Below are 21,681 nucleotides of genomic sequence, written 5' to 3'. Positions count from 1 at the left end.
AAAAGACCAAACCAGACTTAATATGTTTTTCCTGAGTTGTCATTATTCAAACTGAAATACATTATGTTGCTTGCAGCAGTGACTTCCAGCAGCATAACTACAGGAAAGATTTATAGATTGGAATAATAGGAAACAAAATGTTTTTATGATGCAAAAAGCTTTACAGCTCAAAAAACAGTTTTCAAACAAGGGAAACTTATCACTAGTGTCAGTGATAAGAGGGTTAGGGTTAGGATAACTAAAAGTGCTAATATTACAGTAAATCAATACTTCAATCAATTTGTCATTAATTGCAAATGAAAGTCCTGAATGGCACTTATCATCAAAATTTGGTTAAAGTAAAAGTACTTACTTTTGGGAAAGCTGGTCCCTGTGACACATTATTATGCATGACATTGAGAGTATGAATATTACACAGCATTGTAGCAGACTGAGAAAGTTAAATTTTCGTCATACATAGTCTGCCCTGCAGTTCTCAACTTGGGGCTCTTAGATGAGTCACACAATAAATCCAAAGGCAAAAACGTTGGGAACTACTGCTACTGGTACTATGTCTTTATTAATTTGGTTATATTCTAAGTAATGACCATTAAGTTATGTGAAATGTGAATCTGTGGCGTAACTGGTGGATAAAAAAATCTGATAATTGTAGTGTGTGGAGCGAAAAGCAAAATATTTACTGCAGAGGTAGAAAGAATTAGAAGAAGTGGCCTGGAACGTCCTTAAGTTTTTTTTTTTTTTTTTTCCTCCTTAGGCTGCTTATTACAATAAATTATGTAAAAAGGCTAGGTATAATAAGATGACGCATCGGCCTACACCTTTCTGGTCAGAATTTGTATAAATACAATTGAATAACCTATTGTTCCTTTGTTTATTCTTTTCTAGATATGTAAGGACTGAAATAAACTTATTTTACCGCTACATTCTTTAACGACACAATGGTACTTTTTTTGCACTTTGTTTTCATGGAAACGACTCGTAAAAACATTGACACACTATCACCTTTAAAGCAGCTTTGTTGAACTTTTTGGCTTATGTATTTCAATATTGTACTTTTACTTTTTTTTTGTCTCGACCAACTTGTGTGCTAAAATATATAAATAGCTAAACGACTCCAATTGGTGCTGGTGATAAACTCCCTTTCACTTTGTCACATAAATTATTATTATATATAGGCTATTAGTCAGGAATATTGACCCCGCTGCTTTGAGTCCAGTATTTGAGTAAATGTAATTGGTTACTGTCCACCGATGTTTGCTTCATAGTATGACTTCTCCATATACACACCATTGCACTTGCCAGTATTCTCTGTATTGTAGGAATAAGGCTTTCATCCTCCAATCCTTAACCTGAGCGTGTTTCTCTAGCAGAGCAATGCCAAGAAAAATTCATTTTTGGCCCCAAGACCTTTTCATATTCTTGTTGCCAAGTCAAGGAAGAATTTTGAACTGAGAAAGCTGTGCAGTTTGTTTTTCTCCTAACCCTAAACCTAGTCTACCAGATAAACAGTGCTGCTGATGCACATCACAGTACCGATCGGTAAAATAGTACTTTCAGGCCTCTCGCTGTTCCAACATGGTGGGACGATGTCCTGCAGGTTTTTGTTCCATTACAGTTTTTCCTCCATGAGAGTTAATGAACCACAGCTGGTCTGTATCAAACAGATATCTTCAGGGAGAAACAGAAATCTGCTGGGCACCAACTCTCGAAGACTAGAATAGAGCTCTAAGGGTTGAGATTTTCCTGAAGTATTTTCATAGCACAGAAAAAAATGCCGCAATTAGTCACTAGAGAGTTGAGCTTTACTCTTATATTTCAATGGACTTTACTGTACCCGAAGAACAGCAGCTTTGCGACAATCTAAATGCAGGTTGTACACGCTCAAGAGGCCATCTAGCATATACTCATATCTAAAATTGTTTGGCAATGCTGATATGCCTGTTTGGACGAAATGGATGTCTTAGCAGGGCTTCAGGATGAGAGCGGTATTCAAAGACCAAGCTCAAGGATTGATTCCTTTCTGTTCACCCATGCTGTGATTTCTACCCAGTATGAAAGCTGCAGTGACGCTTTGTATGTCGACAGAGCAGTATGAGCAGTGAACCTGTCATGTCAGGCCCACAGTCCATCAGTGTCTCCAAAATCAATACACTTGGGGGATTTTCTGCCCCGGGCGTATATGGAGGGAAGCCTTTGAGGTGATTGTCTTTTCATGTGGTGGATCTAATCGTTTTTAGAGGGCCCGTATCATAGAGCTACATAAGGCTGCTTGATGTAAACAGCCTGGTTTCATTTACTCCACAGTAATCCCACCCTTAATTTGTGAACAGATTAAGTGACAGACCCACCTCATTTCCTCTCTGCCCTTTGACTCAATCTGATGTTAGCTGTCACAAGTCACTGGTGTGAAACAAGACTTCAAAGACCCTGATGAAAATTTGTTTCAGGAGAAATTCAGTATTCCCAAATGGCTCTTATTTTCAATTTAAAAGGGCAGACTATTGGATTTTGTTTCAAAATATGATTTCATGTCTGACTTGTGCATTACACTCAAATGATGAGAAATATTTTTTCTTTAGGGCAGCTGAAACATCAGGCTTTAAATCAAGATGTATTTCTCTATAACACGCCAGCCAGCATTACATACGGGAAACAAAGCTGCATTCACAAATCCCTGCTATAAATCTCTCTCGTAATTACAAAATGCAACCAAAGTCTGAAACAGCTGTAGATGAAGAGGCTGGGTAGTTCTTTCTCTGCTGGAAACACAAGAAATGTGGTGGAGCGATGACAATCAGTTTTTTTTTTAAGGTTCTTTGAGAAAGTGGGTTTCTGTGTTTCTGTGTTGTGTCTGTGTCGCTATGTGCCGAGTTTACGGTACTGTTAATGAATATTCCCTTTACAAAGCACAGTTACTGGAGGATTACTGTGTTCAGTTTTCTTCCACTAGGGAGAAATAGATCTCGGGGTGGGGGGTGAGCTCTGTGGTCGGCCAGTTTTGGTCTATTTAGACAGTTCACAGCAGCTGACATGTGACAGGGACTTTGGAGTCTAGCCTGTTTCATCACAGTCAGGGGCAGCTTAGAGACTTTTTCTGTACAGAACCTTCAAATCCAAAGACGTGAAATGATTTTGGTTGGACTGTCACCTGCACTTCACAAGATGCCAGCAAGCACAGAAATAGTTTAATTCCTCCTAAAAACAGCTCGATCTATGTTGTGACTGAACAAATGGTAAAGTTTGGCTTTGTCTTGGCAGGTTTATGACTTCAGGAATTGAAATAGATTATTCAATAGATTAGATAATTCAATTTAATAGAATATTTTATTTTTTAAATAGTCTTGCTGCCAATCACTTACCTGTTTTTCCTGCTCTCTCACCAGAGGTCCATCCTAAAAATACAGCTTACCCAGGAATCTTTTGTTTTGTTATTTTGGCATTTCTGAACCATAGCCACCCTGCTGGTAAAGTAAAAGCATAAATTCAGTGAGACTGTCATTCGTGTCTGAGGTGGGAATACCTGATTACACCAATTGGATTGCTGCGATTAATGTGGAGTCAGTGTGTACATGGGCAAACACAATGTTTGAGGAGTTTTTTCTGGACCCCTGCCTAATCTGAACGTCATGTTATCTCTCTACTGCTGGCTGTTGGGGTGGTGTCCAGCAAATTGTGTGGGCTTTGCAGATAATTGGTTGACTCTCTGAGGAAGACCTGGTCCAATTGGATGAGATGGCATTCATCCCGTACTGGATGGCTCACCCCTAATATCAAGAGAGCTTGTTGGCTTTATTAGAAAGTCAAAGCCATGACAGGCAAGAACTGAAACCAGGACGCAGACTTGCACACTGACCTGCTTCTCTTAAAGTGGCCAGCTGCCATAAACACCCATGGAAGTTGTGACTGAGCTGTATTAAATCAACAGAAGAGGCTACAATAAAACCAAAAACTATTGTAAATGAACTGTTAAATATTAGGTCATTCTCATCTAAATCCTAATTTATATAGTGTCTTACAATCCATCACCACCCTGCCCTTTTCTGTCTATTACTCAAACCTGGCTGCAGCAGGAAGGAGACATGAGTCTACATGAATCAACACTGTCTGCTCGTAATAATGAAGTCATTTTTACATTCTTGTAAGTGCAGGCTGAGGAGGAGTGATCGGAGTGATTTTTCACTGCTGCTTATTAACCAACCCCAAGCCTGCGCTTAGTCATAATTCATTCATTTTCATCATTTGAAAGCTTTCCTCATATAGAACAGCTCTCGTCACTACTTGCTTGGTTCTCATCTGGGTTCTTACTCTTTTATCTGAGTTGGTTTTAGAACAGATAAAGTCAATATTGTGGACAATGCCAATATTCATGTTGCAGTTAACATTGACAGCTTCAGCTCAGAATTACATTACTATTCCACTCGATTGGCTTCCCCCACCATGTAAATGAATCCACTCACTGTTTTAATCAAACCCTCAATCTTGCACTGACATATATCATAGGACTCATCAAAGAACATCCCTCCCCCAAACCTGAGTTTGCCTCGCACTGGACCCTCTTTTTCCTCTGTAAAAGACATCGACTCAGGCTATAGCTTAACAATTTGAAAATGTGTGCTCTAAAACTGATCCTAAAAAACAAAGAAAGTGGTGTTCAATCAATGTAAAATGATTTAAAAAACCTTGGAAATATAGTTAGTTAATTAAAAGAAGGTTCTCCAAAGCACCAGAGCATTCTGTATTCCGCATTAATCACAGGAAACAGGAACAATGCCAGGTTTCTGTTCAGCTCTGCCGTCAGCATGATAAGCAACTGTAGCTCTATAGGGCATCTCTTCATGTCAGCCTTACGAGGAATGACATCATGAACTTCTTCACGAATAAAATAGTGACTTATTGTAGAAAAAAAAAAAAAAAAAAAATCCATTACCTCCTTCACGCAATCAACATGGGTCTATTATCCAGTACAGTAGCAGCCAGTAGTCATTGATTTTATGCTTCGATTGCTTGTCTCCTGTAGATCGCTCTGATTTAACGTCTTGTCTTTTCAAGGAATTTTATGTGATTGAACAGGAAGGATTTGCTCAATCAAAATTCCGAGCCAGCATAGCCAGAGGTCTGGTGCTATCTGTTATAGGAGCCTCTAACGTGCGCACATGAATGCGTGTTATGTTAACTAGTCTCTATGGTGGGAACTTTATGTACATTAGTCATCTTTAGTGACCAAGTGTTAGACTGACTTAAGGGACAGTTTTTTCACGTTGAGAATATGATGCAGCAGTCAGCCAAACATTCAGCTAAGTTACACGACAGTCGTAGGTTGTAATTCATCATCGTGTTAAGCAGCAAAGCTGACTCAACACACAAAGCACTGTTGGAAACATCCATTGAGAGGAAATGTTCCATGCAGGCAGAGGTCCAGCAGAGGTAGGAGGCTATGAAAATGTAGCTAGGATTGCTTTGATCACATCCTCTGAAGTTAAACTTACCCTACTGTAGGTGGGTCAGGTGTTAACCAGTAGTTACCATGGTGAGTTACCGAGATAAGACGTACAGCGGGTATGCAGTATTCAGGCCCCTTTACATTTTTCACTCTTTGTTAAATTGCAGCCATTTGCTGAAATCATTTGAATTGTTTTTTTTCCTCATTAATGTTCATTATTCATTGTTGTTCTTTAATAAATTACCAAAAATGTCTAAATTTCTGTGGTTTTTTTGTCAATATGGGGTGCTGTGTGTACGTCAATGAGGAAAAAAAATGAACTTAAAGGATTTTAGCAAATGGCTGCAATATAACAAAGAGTGAAACATTTAAGGGGGTCTGAATACTATTCATACCCACTGTAATTACCGTTGTATACCCAGAGTTCAACCTTAAGTAGATTTTTAATATCATAATCGGCTTGGCAGCATGGCAACATAGTGGTTAGTGCTCCGGGTACTCTGGTTTCCTCCCACCGTCCAAAGACATCATGTTTGTGAGCTGGGATCGGCTCCAGCAGCCCCCAAAACCCGTAAACAGATAAGCGGCAGAAGATCAATGAATCAATGATCCTGCTTCACACGACCAACCTTGCCTTTTTTTCTACATTGCGTATTTATTTGCGTTGTGGTCCATGGCCTTGCTGTGCCTTTGGTTTTAGCTTTCTGCCTACTCCCTGTCTGATATTGTTTAAGTGGCTATCTGTTTGGCACTTCAGATATGACTTTGCCTCTCTGAACATGTTCAAAAACATCATCTACAGAGAGCTTTTCATCATCAAGTGTTGTAACATTTTATCAAAGACCAAATGTTTTGTGTTGCAGTTGCTCTTCTGCCATGCTGATCATGTTTTAGATCCAACCAAGCCTTGGAAAAGCCCCAACAGCCAGTACTGACTGTGCAGAAAATGAACAGAACTTCTGCTTTTAGAAGCATGGACCCCTCCTTACATCTCTTCCAGTGTTCATTTTCACAGGCAATTTTCTGATATATATATAATATATATTATATATAATATATATAATATACATATATATATATTAGTCTTCTGAAATGATTTAATTTTTTGTCTAGTTTTAGTCGACAAAATACCATAATGGTTTTAGTCTGACAAAATGGATAGGTGGTAGAAGATGAATGAATGAACTGGGAGTAAAGTGGAAACTTGCAAAATTGAAGGATGGGCCATTCTCATTCATTCCCATAATTGCCATGGAAAGTTTCCAATGTTGAATCTTCCCATTCATAATTTCCCATTGAAAGTTTCTGGTAATTCACGCACTAGTCCACATTCCTTCTTGATAAATTTGTGCAAAGTTTACAACCATATTGTTATTTGAAAAACATGTTTGGATTAATTTTTCTATTCATATTAATCTTAGAAATGTGTTTGAAGTCCTTGCCACCCAATTCCAAAAGCATATTTTGACTAACTGCAATGTTTGGTGCGACAAATTATAAGGCCCACAAAAGGCAATAATCATTTTGCCAGAAGAGCAAAACAGTTAGTCTTTCACTGTTTCAGGGACGTTGTCTTCTCTGTGTCCCTCATCGGTGATCAACATGCTAATTAGCCTTGAAATTTGAACGGAGGAAAGTCTTTTCTTATCTGCATGAAGAATGGGTTGCTCTGTCACTCATTAAAGCAAACTTGTAATTCACCCAGTCTCATTATATTGACACAGAGCAGTAACTGGACGGGACACTGTGAGGAAAATGTCATGGATCACACTAATGATCAGCACTAAGACCCATTCCCACAGAGCTCATAATTGCTTGCTCCTTCTGTACCATTTCTATAATGATTCATTTTATTTTTTCCCCATATAGAAATAATTAATTTCCTGCAGTGTTGGCGCTTGATTGAGCTTGTTTAAATACTCATGAATCTTGTATCTGTTGTTCACACTTACATCAGGAAAATTGGAAAATTGCTGTTCGCTTAGTTCAAAGCTTCTATAAATTAGATTGTGAAATGTTTGATATTTTACATCAAATATTTCCAAGGTTCTGAGTTGAATATTTGTGAATATGAATCCTTTTTTTTTTTTTTTTCTTCCCTTGACAAAATTCACCTCAGATTGTCAGACAGACATGCTTTAAACTCATATCCATCAAAAAACACCTTTGATGGTTGATTTAGACCTTTTTTTTTCTTTCATTTTCATCTTAAACTACTCACCGTGCTGGGTTGAGCTTAATGGTTGGTTCTAAAATGGGTTGGTTTGGACCAGCATTTAAAATATAGCCTTGTGGATGATGTTTGCAGCTGTTGATAGCCTCAATAAATCTGTAGCTTTTAGGTATTTGAATGCTGTGTTGTGGGATATTTCACATTTCAGCTGCTTAAATAACCAGCCAGATTCCTTACAATTAAGTTCTACAAGAAATCATATATCAGATGACTCTTCTCTTGTGGTATATTCACTGGCAAATTTTGAAGTGTTATGAGTAAGACTGTTTCCTGACAAAATAACACCAGCTGTTAGACCACCGTACAAATAAACAGAGGTTGTTTTACTGAGATGAACACAAGAACATTTTTTAAACCTTTAAACTTTATGAAAAAGGGAGAAAATAATAATAGGGAAGCTCCATCTCAATGGGGATTCAGTGGCGTGTCCATTTTGCCCACTGCAACTCACTACAAGCTCGGGCTGCCATGAAGTAGAAAAATTTTAATGGAATAGAAATATAAAAAAAAAATGTCTTTGTTACATTACTGGTCTTGTATTTGTTCTCATGGCTATCTTTTATCAAATTTAAATGGACAGCCTGTATCTGTTTTGCCATGTGGGAGGAATGTGAGAGTTCCACATATGCATAAAAGCGCACACTGACAGCATTCAACTTGCAGCTTTGATGGACATGGGAGCGGTTTTCCCTTCAAAAGAAATTTGTAAAAGTGTTGGTGCAATAAAGGCTGTGGAAAATGTCAACATGCTGGAGATGTCCCTGAACGCAACATAACATAGCAAAGGTTTCTTCTAAGTTTAAATTTAGCTGTTTGGGTATGACTATAGTTACAGTGCTGGTGTTGTATTAATATGTACCACCCCAAAAAAAGGGGGTGTCTCAGGCCTTTAATTATGTATAAATATTAGCTTTTACTAATTTCACCTAATGGGTTCTTTTGTGGCCTGTCTAGTGCAGCTTTCACACGTTCCCATTCGTTTACATTAACGTCGGCATCTGGCTGACAGCCAAAACTTTAGTCATGACCATCCCCACTGACTGAGTTTCTATGACAAATAAATGTATCCACCTGTGGCTAAATAGTGATATTCTAATGGGTGTAACTGTTAACAACCAAGAGCAGCTGGTGGTCTTTTTGCACTGCTGGGCATTCACCTAGATAAACAACTTTATTGACACTGATCATCACATCACATTGTTTTCAGATGGGCTGTTGGCAACTACCTCTTTCGATGTAAGAGGTTGATTAAATTGGTATCTGAGGTACTAGAGTCTATAGTCTGAATGTGAAAGAAAGTTATGAAATGTAAAATTTCATATTTGTACGTTTTAAGGCTCAGAATAAATTGTTACCTTCGTGATTTTGGAGCTGTCAAACTAATGTTAGCATTAGGTGCTAAAATGTAGCTCTTTCATTGGTATCAGCAGTCAGATGTTAAATTATTTACACTGTCACCTTTTCAGTTGTATAGAAATCCATCTGACTACCTAAAATACACTGTAGAAACTCCTCCAGCATAATTACTTTTCAACGTTTGAGTTTCTGTTCATTGATCTTTTAGATTCTGTCAGCGCTGTTCATTCTCGCAGTGATTATGGGGACGCTCACTTTTCCAAAGCTCACTCAGACAGCAGCTATTTTCAGAACTCAATGTAAAGAGCTTTTCATGAAACGAACAGCGCAAATCATCAATGTGTCCTACCAATCTGTCAATAATATTGTAATTTGTAAACACGCTGAGATCATAATCAACATTAACGCAGCACTAACGCAGCCTCGTGTTAGAAGCCGACAAGAGCATCAAAAAAACCATCCTGACAAATAACCCACCGTCAGCAGCAGAGGACGACTCTCTTTGACAGCACCCACACAGCCCAGACAGCCAATCACCATGATGATGGTCCCCACGGCGATGAGCAGGTTGGCTGCTGACAGGGAGGGAAGGGATGATGATAGGGTGGCGAAGTTTCCCTGGGTCACCGAGAGCCACACTCCCACACCAAGTATACCACATCCTCCCAGCTGCAAAGGAAACACAAAGGGAAGGGTGTGAAGGTGTTGGTGTGCTAACAAACCAACGCAATCAAACATGGTGCAACATGAAAATATCTGCTGACATGCTGTAACTTTCCTGCTTGTTTTTCAAACTGCATGCCAGAGCGGGCATGTGAAGATTGAAGAGGGAAAACCTCAGCAGAAACAAATGGGGTGAGAGAGTCACAGAAGTAGCAGTGCAGAGCAACCTGATCTAGTTTGAAATCCTAACCATACCTTCATGAATAACATTCATTTACTTCTTAGCACTTAGGACTATGGATAGTTCATTAATTATGTGCTGGACTATTTCCCGTCATCAAATAGTAACTAACTGAATTATTGTTGGATGACTGGCTCCTCTCAAGACACAGTCCAGCTGTGAGTCACTGGGACAGTTTGTTTGTATTAATTTGATAACTTTTTGCCAGTGAGCCGAAGAGGTGCTGATGTGTGCCAAGTCACTGAAAGTTTGCACCCATTCCCAGCTTTCAAGTTCAACTCAACTGTGCTGTGGCTTTTTCTTATATATATTCACTGTGCGGACAAGACAGCGGTACCAATCTTATTATCTAACTCCCAGCAAGGAAGCAAATCAGCATATTTCCCAACATGTCACACTGTTCCTTTCAGGTCACTTTCTCAGTTTGGTTTGGTCACTGTAGTCCTGTCCAAAGAGAAGAATTTTCATTTTCGTCACTCAACAGCTGATGCATTGTTTGCTTTCACCATTTCTCATGTTCACACTGAGCTATTACGAATCATGAATGTAAACTTGAAGTTATTTGGACTGGCAGCTGGATCCTCTGTCATGAAAAGTAACGAGCATGTAGAAAGCGTATCAGAGAGGTGACTTTTACTGTAACATTAGACAGAGCTGGTGTGTGGCTGCTCTCACACTTGCTTCTTTATTGAAGCATCTTTTTAATGATCAGACAAAATTCATGCACTCACGCCGAGACAGTTGCATGGTTACAAAAGGACTGTAAAAATATAGATCACTTAGTAAATTCCTCTCTTTACAGTTCACAGCATTAGCACCTCAATACAATACTACTAAGGCTTTTGAATTTATGCCAAATCACGCATCTACTTTGATATTGCCCACTTGCTGGTCTGCTTGCATCTTTGCTTTTCACATCACTGGACAACTTTTCCAGTTTCAGTTTGGCTGTTTAGTTTAGCACTGTATTTTTTTGCACGTATTTTGCTGAAAGTTTTCATAAATTAAATTTATTCAACGCCCAAACCGAAATTGAACCAGCAACATAGTAATTACGGTACATTACGTTGCATTTTAAAGCACAGGCCCATAACAACCCATGGTTGGTCGACAAAAGGGGTAACCATTTCACATTTTAAAGAATAAATTTCCCATGATTTTAGTTGTGATATTCTATTTAGCGCTGTCACTAAACAGTTTGATATGTAACAATATGTGTGACCAGCTACAGCCAGTTGGGGCCAGCGTTTCAAGAATCCAGATGCTCTGGGAGGAAACCTGCTGCAAATGCTAAAGAGTCCAAAGCCAGTGAAGAGTTTTTGCAAATTTGTCCCATGAACAAGAAGTGTGCTTTTAGATGTACTTCATCCATCGAACGATCATACCATCCCTCACACTCACTCTAGAACCACTTACCAGAACTCCCAAAGGCAAGGGGGCTTACCACTCAACCGCAAACCCCTCCTAAACACACACATGATTTCCTTTCTATCTAAGGCTTTAACAGCGGATCTTATTTAATTAGCTCCTCAGCTAGAAGTAGGGCAATGCAAAAATAAAAACCACTCATGTGGGGCTCTGTTCACCGAGACAGGTTTCTGCTCACTACACACACAGCGAGGAGATTTGAACAGCTTTTAAATGAATGGTCTCTGGGTCACTGCAGCGTACAGCCGACCTGTATTACACCCCAGAGTGTGTCCTATAATGATTGGCCACAGTGAGGAGGAGGATGAAGAAGGAAGCAGGCATGCTGAGAGTAAATGGTGGTGAACTGACTCATGCGTTTATCCGATAGGAAGTGTGACAATGTGGGCATGATTTTAAAGTGTGGCTACACAAGGAGGAAAAAAAAAAAATATATATATATATATATAATTTTTTTTTTTTTTTTTTTTGGTCCTACAATGTGAAAATAAGTTCATGTGATGCTTATATGTATGTGTATATATATATATATATATATATATATATATATATATATATATGTGTATATATGTGTATATATATGTGTATATATGTGTATATATATGTGTATATATATGTATATATATATGTATATATATATATGCGCACAAGATTTATTTAGATAGATAATATCGAAATCAAAAATTTGCCTGGCGGAGCTTCGCAGTTTAGGTAAAAATATATACACAAGCTTACTAGGAATCAGAAGACTCAAAGTGCCGAGTCTGAGACAGGCTGAAGTTAAAGTAAATTCTCTTTAATACAGTCCAGGGTCAAAACCATAAATCCACAAAGCACAGGTGTAGGTGCGGAATTGCTAGACTTGGTCAAGGAATCAAAAAAAGACAGCAAAGGGTCAGAACACAAAAGAAACTCACAGAAAAGAATGCTGGAACACTCACGTGAAACAGACAAGAAGGCGCAAAAGGGAAAGAGCGCATGACACAGGGCGGGGAGACAACAAGACAGGTGAAACACAGGTAATCACAACTGAAGGAAACTTGACAGTAAGTGGGGAATGACAAAGACAAATTCCCAAAATAAAATAGGAAGTGCACGGATAACTAAAAAAAAAAAAAAACAACAGCAAAACAGACAATAAGCAACTCAAAAGGGCCTGACAGTACCCCCCTACAGCTGACACCCAACAGCCCAGGGTCTTCAGGATGGTAATGGGGGACGTCTCCCCCATTACCTCTCCGAACACTCCTCTGGGATCCCTCCCACTCCACCAAGTACTGTGTCCCCCTGCTCTGCCACCAGACCGATAGAAGCTGCTTAATAGTACAGACTGGCCCACTGTTGATGAAATGAGGAGGCAGAGGGGACTTGGAGAGAGGGACCAAGATGCTCTCCTTGATTGGGCTTCCCAGATCTTCCCTGATTTGGGAGGATCTGGGGAGCCAGAGCGGGGCGATGAATAACCTTTGACACAGGAACGGGTCCGTTGAATCAGGGTAACAACTTCTGCAATTCTGTGTGTATGGGAAGATCCCGAGTTGAAAGCCAGGCTTTCTGGCTGGGGCTGTAAACAGGAGCCACTTTGCTTCTTTGATCTGATTCTTATAGGCAGCGCAAGAGCGGAGTCTAGTCTGCCTAGCTCGGGACCACATTTGCCACCATCACTGAACCACGGTGGCTGCTGGTGGAACATTCACTTCATGCTGGAGGTCTGGTAATAAAAGGGGCTGATATTCGTAGATGCACTGGAAGGGGGTCAGACCTGTGGAGGACGAGGAGTGTTGTGCGCATATGCCACCCAGATGAGCATCTTGGAACTGGAAAAAGGGTTCTTGGAGGAGATGCAACAGAGCCCTGTTTCCAGCTCCTGGTTAAGCCTCTCTGCTTGATATCCAGTGTATAATTCTTGATATCCATGATATCCGCTGGATATCACCACAGGGTTGCTCCCAATAGCTCGCAGAAAGCTTTCCAGAAGCATGCCACAAAGTGGGGCCCCTGGTCAGACAACATGTTACTGGGAAAACCATGCATTCGGTACAAATGAATCAGAATCACCTACCCTCTTTAGCAGAGGGTAACTTGGGCCAAACAATTTTACCATCTTAGAAAATCTGTCAACCACAGTTGATATGGTGGTGTTACTTTCTGAAGTCCAAAGAAATGTCTGACCAAGGATACTGTGGCACGTGAAGTGGTTGGAGGAGGGCAGATGGGGGCTTGTTTGAGACCTTGTTCTGAGAGCATGTTAAGTGCGCTGCCACATACTCTACATCCTTGCACAGGGTTGGCCACCAGAAACCCCCCCAGCACTCAGAAAACTTTTCTTTAAACTCTGGGATGGCAAGAGATTCTGGAGGTGTTAGCCTTGTGAATCACCGGGCCTCAGCATGTACAACCACCCGGTGGAACTTATGAGACTCTCTCAGCCTCCTTAACTCAAGCCTTTACCTCCCACAACACTGTACTGAGAAAACATTTTGCAGGAAGAATTGGGCTTAGCTTTTCAGAATCTGTCTCTGGCCCGTGGAGGCGGGACGTTCTTAGACCGAGGATGGTAAGACGATGCAAAATTTAACCTGGAAAAGAACAATTTCCAGCTTGACAAAGGTTCAGTCTGTTAGCTGTCATTACAATTAGATCCCAATCTCCCTCTGTGTAGTCTTGCTCCGCCTGGGACAGCTTCAAACAGGAATGCACATGGATGAATTCCGTTGTCTTTACCAGAGTGCTTAGAGGACTTCAATAATCCCCATGTCAGAGGCCTCTGCCTCCACCAAAAAATGCCAGAAGTGGTCTGACAATGTGAGTGCAGGGTCAGCAGAATCTGCTGAAGGGGCCCACCTCCTGCGAGGAGGTGAGAGCATGCAGAAGGGCAGCAATAAAATCTAAAAACTAAAACCCCTGATAAACTTTCTGTAGAAATTGGCAAAGACCAGGAACTGCTGTCCCTCCTTCCTTGAGGAAGGAGTGGGCCAGTCCACCTTGGCCTGAACTGTTGGCTCCATCTGCACCTGCCCCAGAGAAATTATATAACCTACAAAGAGCACACAGGACCAACAAACTTCACACTTTTACAAACAGCTTGTGTTCCAGCAGTTTCTCAAGCACTTTCCTAACAGCTTGCACGTAGGACTCGAGGTCAGGTGAAAAAAATCAATGCTATTTAAATACATGAAAACATTTCGATTTAACATGTCTCTTAGTACATCATTAATCAGGGCCTGGAACACTGCAGGAGCATAAGTCAAACCAAAGGGCATCACTATGTATTTGTAGTGTCCAATGGGAGTGTTGAAAGCAGTTTTCCACTCATCCTCCTCCCTTACTTGCCACTTTCGCCAAGTGCTTGCTCATGGGGCGATCTGTTGGGTCTCATTAAATCATTTTATAAAGGATTTGGTCTAGACCGACTCCACATGTAAAGTGCCTTGATGTAACTTTGTTATGATTTGGTGCTATGTAAATAAATCTGATTTGATTTATTGTCACCAAGTGATGGGCACTCCTTAAGCCCAGCTTTGAATACATTTTAACTCCTTGTAGCTGATCAAATGCAGGAGAGAGTATTTACTTTTTTAGAGTTGCGTTGATGTACTCCTCCATGGCCAGCTGCTGAGGGGCGGACAGGGAGTACAGTCTGCCCTTCGGAACAGGATCCCCGGAAGCAGATCAATAGCTCAGTCATGAGCTCGATTGGCATTTAACAATGCCAATGCCTTCCTCTTTCAAATCCCAGTATTAGTCACGAACCCCAGTCAATCAGGGTCCTAGTGAACGCTGCTCTCTTGAGGAACGGGGTCCTCAAGAGCAGAATGCTGAAGGACCCCCAGACAGTTTTTTCCCCAGCTCAGCACCTTTCCTGAGGACCAGTCAATATGAGGGTTGTGCAGCTTCAGCGGTCACTCATAAGATTGGTATCTGCTCCTGAGTCCACTAACACGGATGATCAGATGCCTCTTTCCCTGGGTTTAATACCACTATTGATAATTCTCATAGAGCCTTTAGAATTTCTAGTGCTTACCACGGCTGAGCTGAGTCTTTGGGCAACAGGAAGTACACGGATAATTAAACAAAGCAGAACGAAACTGACAATAAGCCACTCAACAGGGTTTGACATATAACCCTTTGTGTGACATTAATATTAATAAAACTCAACGCCCATCGTCAGGATGTGACCCAAACCAGTAGCTTCTTTCGCATTTTCACTTGATAAATGACTCAGCTAATAGATCTATTGGCAAACCCTTTCAGCTCTACCATATGGATCTCTCTAAATTATTTTCCCAATAAAAAAAATGCATGTAAAGAAGCATTACGTAACTCCTGAGCCTGCTATATATAATGCAAGTGGGGCTCTTGATGCACTGGTGTCCTTATAATAATCAGCTCTCCATATGTGGGCCAGGAATGCAGTATTTCAATTCTATTAGCATGATTAAGGTCATAATCGGAATATTTTCACATGCATTAATGAATTGAAAGCATCTCAGGGCCAGTGACTGGTAGAGGAGAGATTTTTCATGGATACTTTCATGGATTCTTTTGTGACACTGTTGTTTGAACATGTGGTCGTGGTTAGGATTGCCCCAGGAGGATGAAGCCTCTTCCTTATATTTGCTTTCATGGTTCCAACCTGCTGGTCAGGACTGAGGGTTGTTGGGTTTTAATCGACCTCACACTGCAGAAGTGTATTGTCAATGTAAGAGCTGATTTAAGAAAAGGGGAGGAAAACCTGCAGGAACAGCAGTCCTCTTGGTCACGCAAGAGAATTATGCAGATTGATTGGGGCCAAAGCGCAAACTTCTGATATTAAATAATAAATTAAAATTTCTCATTTTCAGAAAAACTAAATGATCATACTGTGTGTTGTGTCAAAAAAGTTTTTTTTTTTTTTTTTTTAGATCTGAAATGGGCACATTTTTCATTTCTACAGTTAGTTTTTACAAATATGAAATGAAATAACCACCGACTGATGAGAGAAAATCCTCCTCTCTGATGACAAAATATTGTAGATGCATGCAGACTCCTTTCATTCTTTCCCATGGTTCTCTGTAATCATAACTCAACCATTTGTTAGCTGAGCGTATGTGAGTTGGAGTTTCTTCATTGGCTGCTAGTCTTTCAGAAGTTGTGTTAACAGCACTGTTTTCAGACTTGTTTACGTTTTTGCAACTTAACAAAACAATAGAGGGAAAAACCTGGTTACAATAGGAGTTACAAAGTCTTACTGTGCGGAGATTGCGTCTTACTCCGCCACGTGTGAGAGGCAGGTCCAACAGCACCTGACGTACATATGAGTGATCTGCACAGATACCAGCAGTGTGTCCCATGTAAGAGTTAAAAATAAGAGCATCTCAAATTTCTCACTGTCTCCGTGAGTGATGATTTTAAAAAAGTTTAAAATGAGGTGTCTGGGGTTCTTGCAGAAATCTGCAGGACTGTGCTGGCCCAAAGAATGTCTGTATAACATAATTCACCCTGTTGATATGTACAGCAGATGTTTAATTCATGCTTCTCTGGTGTCAGCACTGAACAGCTCTGGAAAATGACACTAAGCTGCCAAAAGTTGTTGCCGGGTGACTCCTGACTCTAGTTTGACAAAAGCTTATCTCACTGCTAAAAACACCAAATTACCAAGAAAGGTCATTTGGAATGCACCAAAACAATTTCACTTTTACAGTTCAAGTCTCATCAGTATTTTCTAAACGACGCTGAGGTGCTCTTTACGAATGATCTACCAATCTAGGGATATTTGCACATCGTTTATCTACTTAAACCTGACACGGGATGAATATGTCGTCGTTCATATTTCGACCCCCAGCCTGAAGTTTATAATAAGTAGAATCCAGCCCTACAAGTAATTCTGGTTGTATTTTCTGAGATCTTTGCCAACCAGATTCAATCGCAGCATCCAGAATAGTTCTCACAGTATTGCAAAAGTGCATTTGGAAAAACTCTGCGCTGGGGTTTTTTTTGTGCAGTTGTCCCACACTGAGGTTTGTGGACAGTTTTTCTACTGTGTGCCTTCATAAAATACCTCAGCTGAGAAGTGCACAGCAACATCTGTGCATCATCCTGAACAAACTGGATGTTACAGAATCTCCAGACAAATGTCAGAAAGAGCTTTTTTTTTTTTTTTTTTTTTTTCCTCTGATATCTCAGCTACAGCAGGAATGTCATCAATGAAGGCTTGTGCACACATACAGTGTTTGGTTTTTATGTATGTGTGTGTGTACATATATATATATATTATATATGTATCTGGGAAAGACTAGGGAGTTAATATTACAGTTTTTTGGGGTTTTTTTTTAAGTAGGGAAGTACTTGTTTATTTGCATTTACACCAGCAGTGTGGATGGTTAAAGACTCCTGCAGGTTCTGTTCATAGATTTTTCTTCATCAGCCTTTAATACTGTCCAACCACATCTGTTGGCTAAAAAGCTTTTTAACCCAGCTCAAGTGAAATATGGACTTTTCTGTCTGAAGAGCAGATTATCTTACTAAAAGCTTGTAGTCTTCGACATCACCAGCTGCCCCTCCAGCCTTTGTACTCCCCTGCAATATAGTCTTGCTTTAAAGTGTGCTGGCCATTACACTCTGTGGGAGGCAAATGACAGGCACATCTTATTTTAAATGAAGTTCTGCTCTGGCCTGACTTTTTTTTTTTTTTTTTTTTTTTCTTCCTGAAACCGAATGTCTCAACACGAAGGGACAAGAGTATAGATTTTCTTAAATTGCCGCCAGGCTCCACACAGTGATCAATAAAACTGGTGGGCAGCTGAAAAATGACTGTCCACCTTTTTTGCCAAGTCGCAACCAGCTTTTTGAAATTTTTTCATTAGATGGTAATTGCATTACCGCTGCAAAAAATGTCTCTGTGGCTTAATTCTTCCACTCTTGAAAAGTCAGATTGGTGTGCTGAATTTGGAACCGAAGAATATTCAGTGAAAACCTGCTGGATAAATTCTTGATATCAGTGACTAGCATCACTGGAGTCGACTCAGCTGGCGGAAAGCTTTGAGAGGCAGTTGCTCAGCACAAAAATGCCATTCGTGATAAGTTGAAGTCACCCCTGAGAGGATTTGAAAATGTTGCTCAGTTAGAGCCCTTAGAAGCAGCAAAGCACCTTTTGCTTTTTACAAACATACTTGCCGTTATTTATTGCCATGTTTTTAATGACCTGTTTTCCCATTTTACATAGAGCTGTCCTAGATTGGTGTCATAGTCCTTCATTAAACGGAGATATGGAGTAAAACATCAGGCAATAGGAGCACTGAGCACTGAAGTGTTCAAACCAGTTATTCCAAACAGGAAAATAAAGTGAACCTTAAACAATTTTTTTCTCTTTTCTGGGTTCACGTGTGAGCAGGAAACTATAATCGCACCCTAGGCTGTTTGTTGCCTTCAGGTTGGGAATGTAAAAATGTGATATATCCTGCCCCTTCTTACTAAGGCGAGCCCAAACACCACACTTCCCTCAAGCACACTTGTCTCTGGTTTCCTCAGAGCTCCAGTGCAGAGAGATGCTTCAGGACAAACTCAACCCCATGCAGGGAGCAGCATATTAGAAAAAAGTCACTGGCAAAATGAACTGCGAATAAGAATTGCTAATTAAATCATGACAAAGTGACGTCTTTAAGCAAATGTAGCCCAACATATGTTAGCCAAGTAAGATGGGTAATTGAAAACATTGCATATATTTGTTAGAGAGCATAAATTGCTTCTAAAATCAGTGGGTGCTTTTTAACACCAATCAAGCTTCAGACTAGCAGCCCATCTAGAAAGAGAAATGAATTCATTTGAACGTATTCAAACCTTCTCCTAGCATAATATCCAAGCGCCTGCTGCCCCCCTCATACATTTTTTAATGCATGCAGTTTTGAAAAAACTTACACAGCTACAGCCATTTTTCTCTTAACTTTTCCAAGCATATTTAACAAGCAGTGAGAAATGCAGTGGAGACTCAGAATTCATGTCTCAGCGATCAGAATCTTTATTAATTTATTTACACTGACCAGAACTGAACCAGCATTGCTGACAGAGTTCCCGTAGCCCCCTACCAACAGGGTGCACGCTCCGCCCACTACACCACTGGTGCCCCAGTGATCTGGATATTAAAAGGAGATTAGACTGTCATCATTGATGTGAGAGTAATAATACAGAATGAATTCACTTAGAAAGCACTGACCCGTTTCCCTGTCTGACAGTTTGAAAAAAATGTTAAGGGACAGGCTGAAGAAAAAGTTCTGCTTTGCCAAGCACAGACACCATCGACATGCAAACTTAAGTCTACATTTAAAAGCTCTTTGGCATCTTCTTAGGCGTTATTGAGATTTGCATAAACCTTTTACAATTCATCCATAATCTCATCATTCTACAAACATTTCGTAGCCTAAGCCGTGTGCTTTGAGGTGCCACCAACAGTACATTTTTTCACAACACTTTAACAGCCGGTGATGCAATTTGCAGTGGAACCGATCACCTCAACCTCTAATTAAATAAAACACAGTGTCATTTTTAGGAGACTTCATTATTTCTGCTGCAACTGTTCCATCCTGCTCAAAACTGAAGGTATGCAAGTGCATCACAGTTTTCATTTGGTGTAGATGTATCTAATCCTTCTATAAAGAGATTTGTCAAGCAATTTTAGCAACAAAATCTCATCCCACAGATCTTCTATTTGACCTTCTTTGACCTATGGTTACTTTTTACTTCTCCTGCTGCTTGCAGAAGTCATGGCAAAGATTCAAGCCCACAGAAAATATTCCAACTCATGTAGGAGGTCTATGTGTCAGCACCACAGGGTCTTCTTCCCACGCTCCTGCTATTGCTCACCTGTCCACCAATTACCCTCATTCAATTCTCCCACCCTTTGCCATTGGGCTACTGTCCACCTCCCTGTACATCTTCTCTTAATGAATTATTAATATCACACTTTAAAATAGGGAGCAGCCCCAGGTCTCTAGACAATTTTTTTTATTGCGATATAATTCATATTAGAGAAGGGGCTATTTCAAGTGCCAGCAGTTCACTAAGACTGGATTCTTTTCATTTTATTTTTTTATCGCCATTGATAATGCTATGTGACTGCGTTGATGATCCCTGAAGCTTCCATCCATATCTGTTAAAAAAACAAAATACAAAATATCTGAATCATTGATTAAAGGAAAAAGTTCAAGGTACGAGCTGTGTACAAAGTAAAAACCTGCACCACTACAGAAGTTGGAAGCTAAAGATTGTGACAGCACGATCTGCATCTTACATCAGTACCCTTGTGGAGTCTTGTGTCAGTTTGCATGAATTCAGTAAATTCGGTAAACTCAACGGCAAAGGCATTTTTAAATTTGATTCTGCTCTGATTTGCACAACTCTCTGGTTTTCCTCCGTAGCAGCCAAGGTCAGGACTCATGGGTACTGTAATATTTAGGGGCGGCTGTTATGCCTCCTTTCCAGTGAATTACTTAAAAAAAACTTTTCCTTCTCGGGTGTTTGTGATACTGAACTTTAATATTATGTGGAGGAGTTTGCTGGCATTGTTTGGCACATTTATGTTTTGTCCCCTATAACCCAAAAAGGCACATCTCCACATCTGTTGTGAACTGACATGAAGTGGCACATGCTTTTTTTCTCTGCTTACATGAAGCTCAGGGACCTGTCACTGTGGATTTACCTTGCGTGGGTGTGTCCTGGACACTGTACAAGTTTGACTAATCCATTTCTGCCCCAGACTGCCTCATAAACACATAAATCTCTCCGTTTATTTGCAGAATCTCTGCACAGGATGCACAAACAAAGCTGCTGAGATAAAATGTAATGAAAACCACATTGTAGGGATGCGCAGATAACCGGCATGAGTACTCGTACTCATAAAATTGCCCCCAATACGACTTTACGGCAGCGCGTGGTTTATAGCACTTGACTACAAGGTGGGAAGCGAGAAGTCATGTCAGCAGTGTGGAACTATTTTCAGGTGGCATATGTGTTACTGAAATCTTACAATATGTGTGGCGTGACATGCGTTTTGTTAAATTTGTTTTGTGAAATGCTGTTGAAATAAGAGATGGAAAAACAAATTCAAAGTAACTGTCTGTCTACTCGGTATCGGTGAGTACTCAAATGCAAGTACTCGTGCACTATTTGTTTTGGATAAAAGTGGTATCAGTGCCTTCCTACCACACTGTGTAAGGACAGTAACAGCACAGTATACTGTTCTTTTATACAATAAACTCCCTGTTAAAGGGGTATGAAACATGCAGAATGAAGTAATATAAGGTGTTCAGTGAGTGAATTACGTAAATTATTGAAATATAAGAAAGC

General features: G+C 40.2%; 1 protein-coding gene across 3 annotated transcripts in view; it reads right to left on the bottom strand.

Moving 5' to 3' along the window:
* Window positions 1-21,681, bottom strand: part of tspan4a (tetraspanin 4a) — a 120,945-nt gene that overhangs the window by 34,837 nt on the left and 64,427 nt on the right. For all 3 annotated transcript variants that reach the window (XM_029498161.1, XM_029498162.1, XM_029498160.1), the window contains one exon: window positions 9,507-9,698. In XM_029498161.1, coding sequence (XP_029354021.1) covers window positions 9,507-9,698 — 192 coding nt within the window. The remainder of the gene's footprint in view (window positions 1-9,506; window positions 9,699-21,681) is intronic.

This window comes from Echeneis naucrates, chromosome 3 (assembly GCF_900963305.1).
Source record: "Echeneis naucrates chromosome 3, fEcheNa1.1, whole genome shotgun sequence".
Classification (NCBI taxonomy): domain Eukaryota; kingdom Metazoa; phylum Chordata; class Actinopteri; order Carangiformes; family Echeneidae; genus Echeneis; species Echeneis naucrates.
The sequence above is the reverse complement of the archived record's forward strand: the minus strand, read 5'-3'. Positions and strand labels throughout refer to the sequence as shown.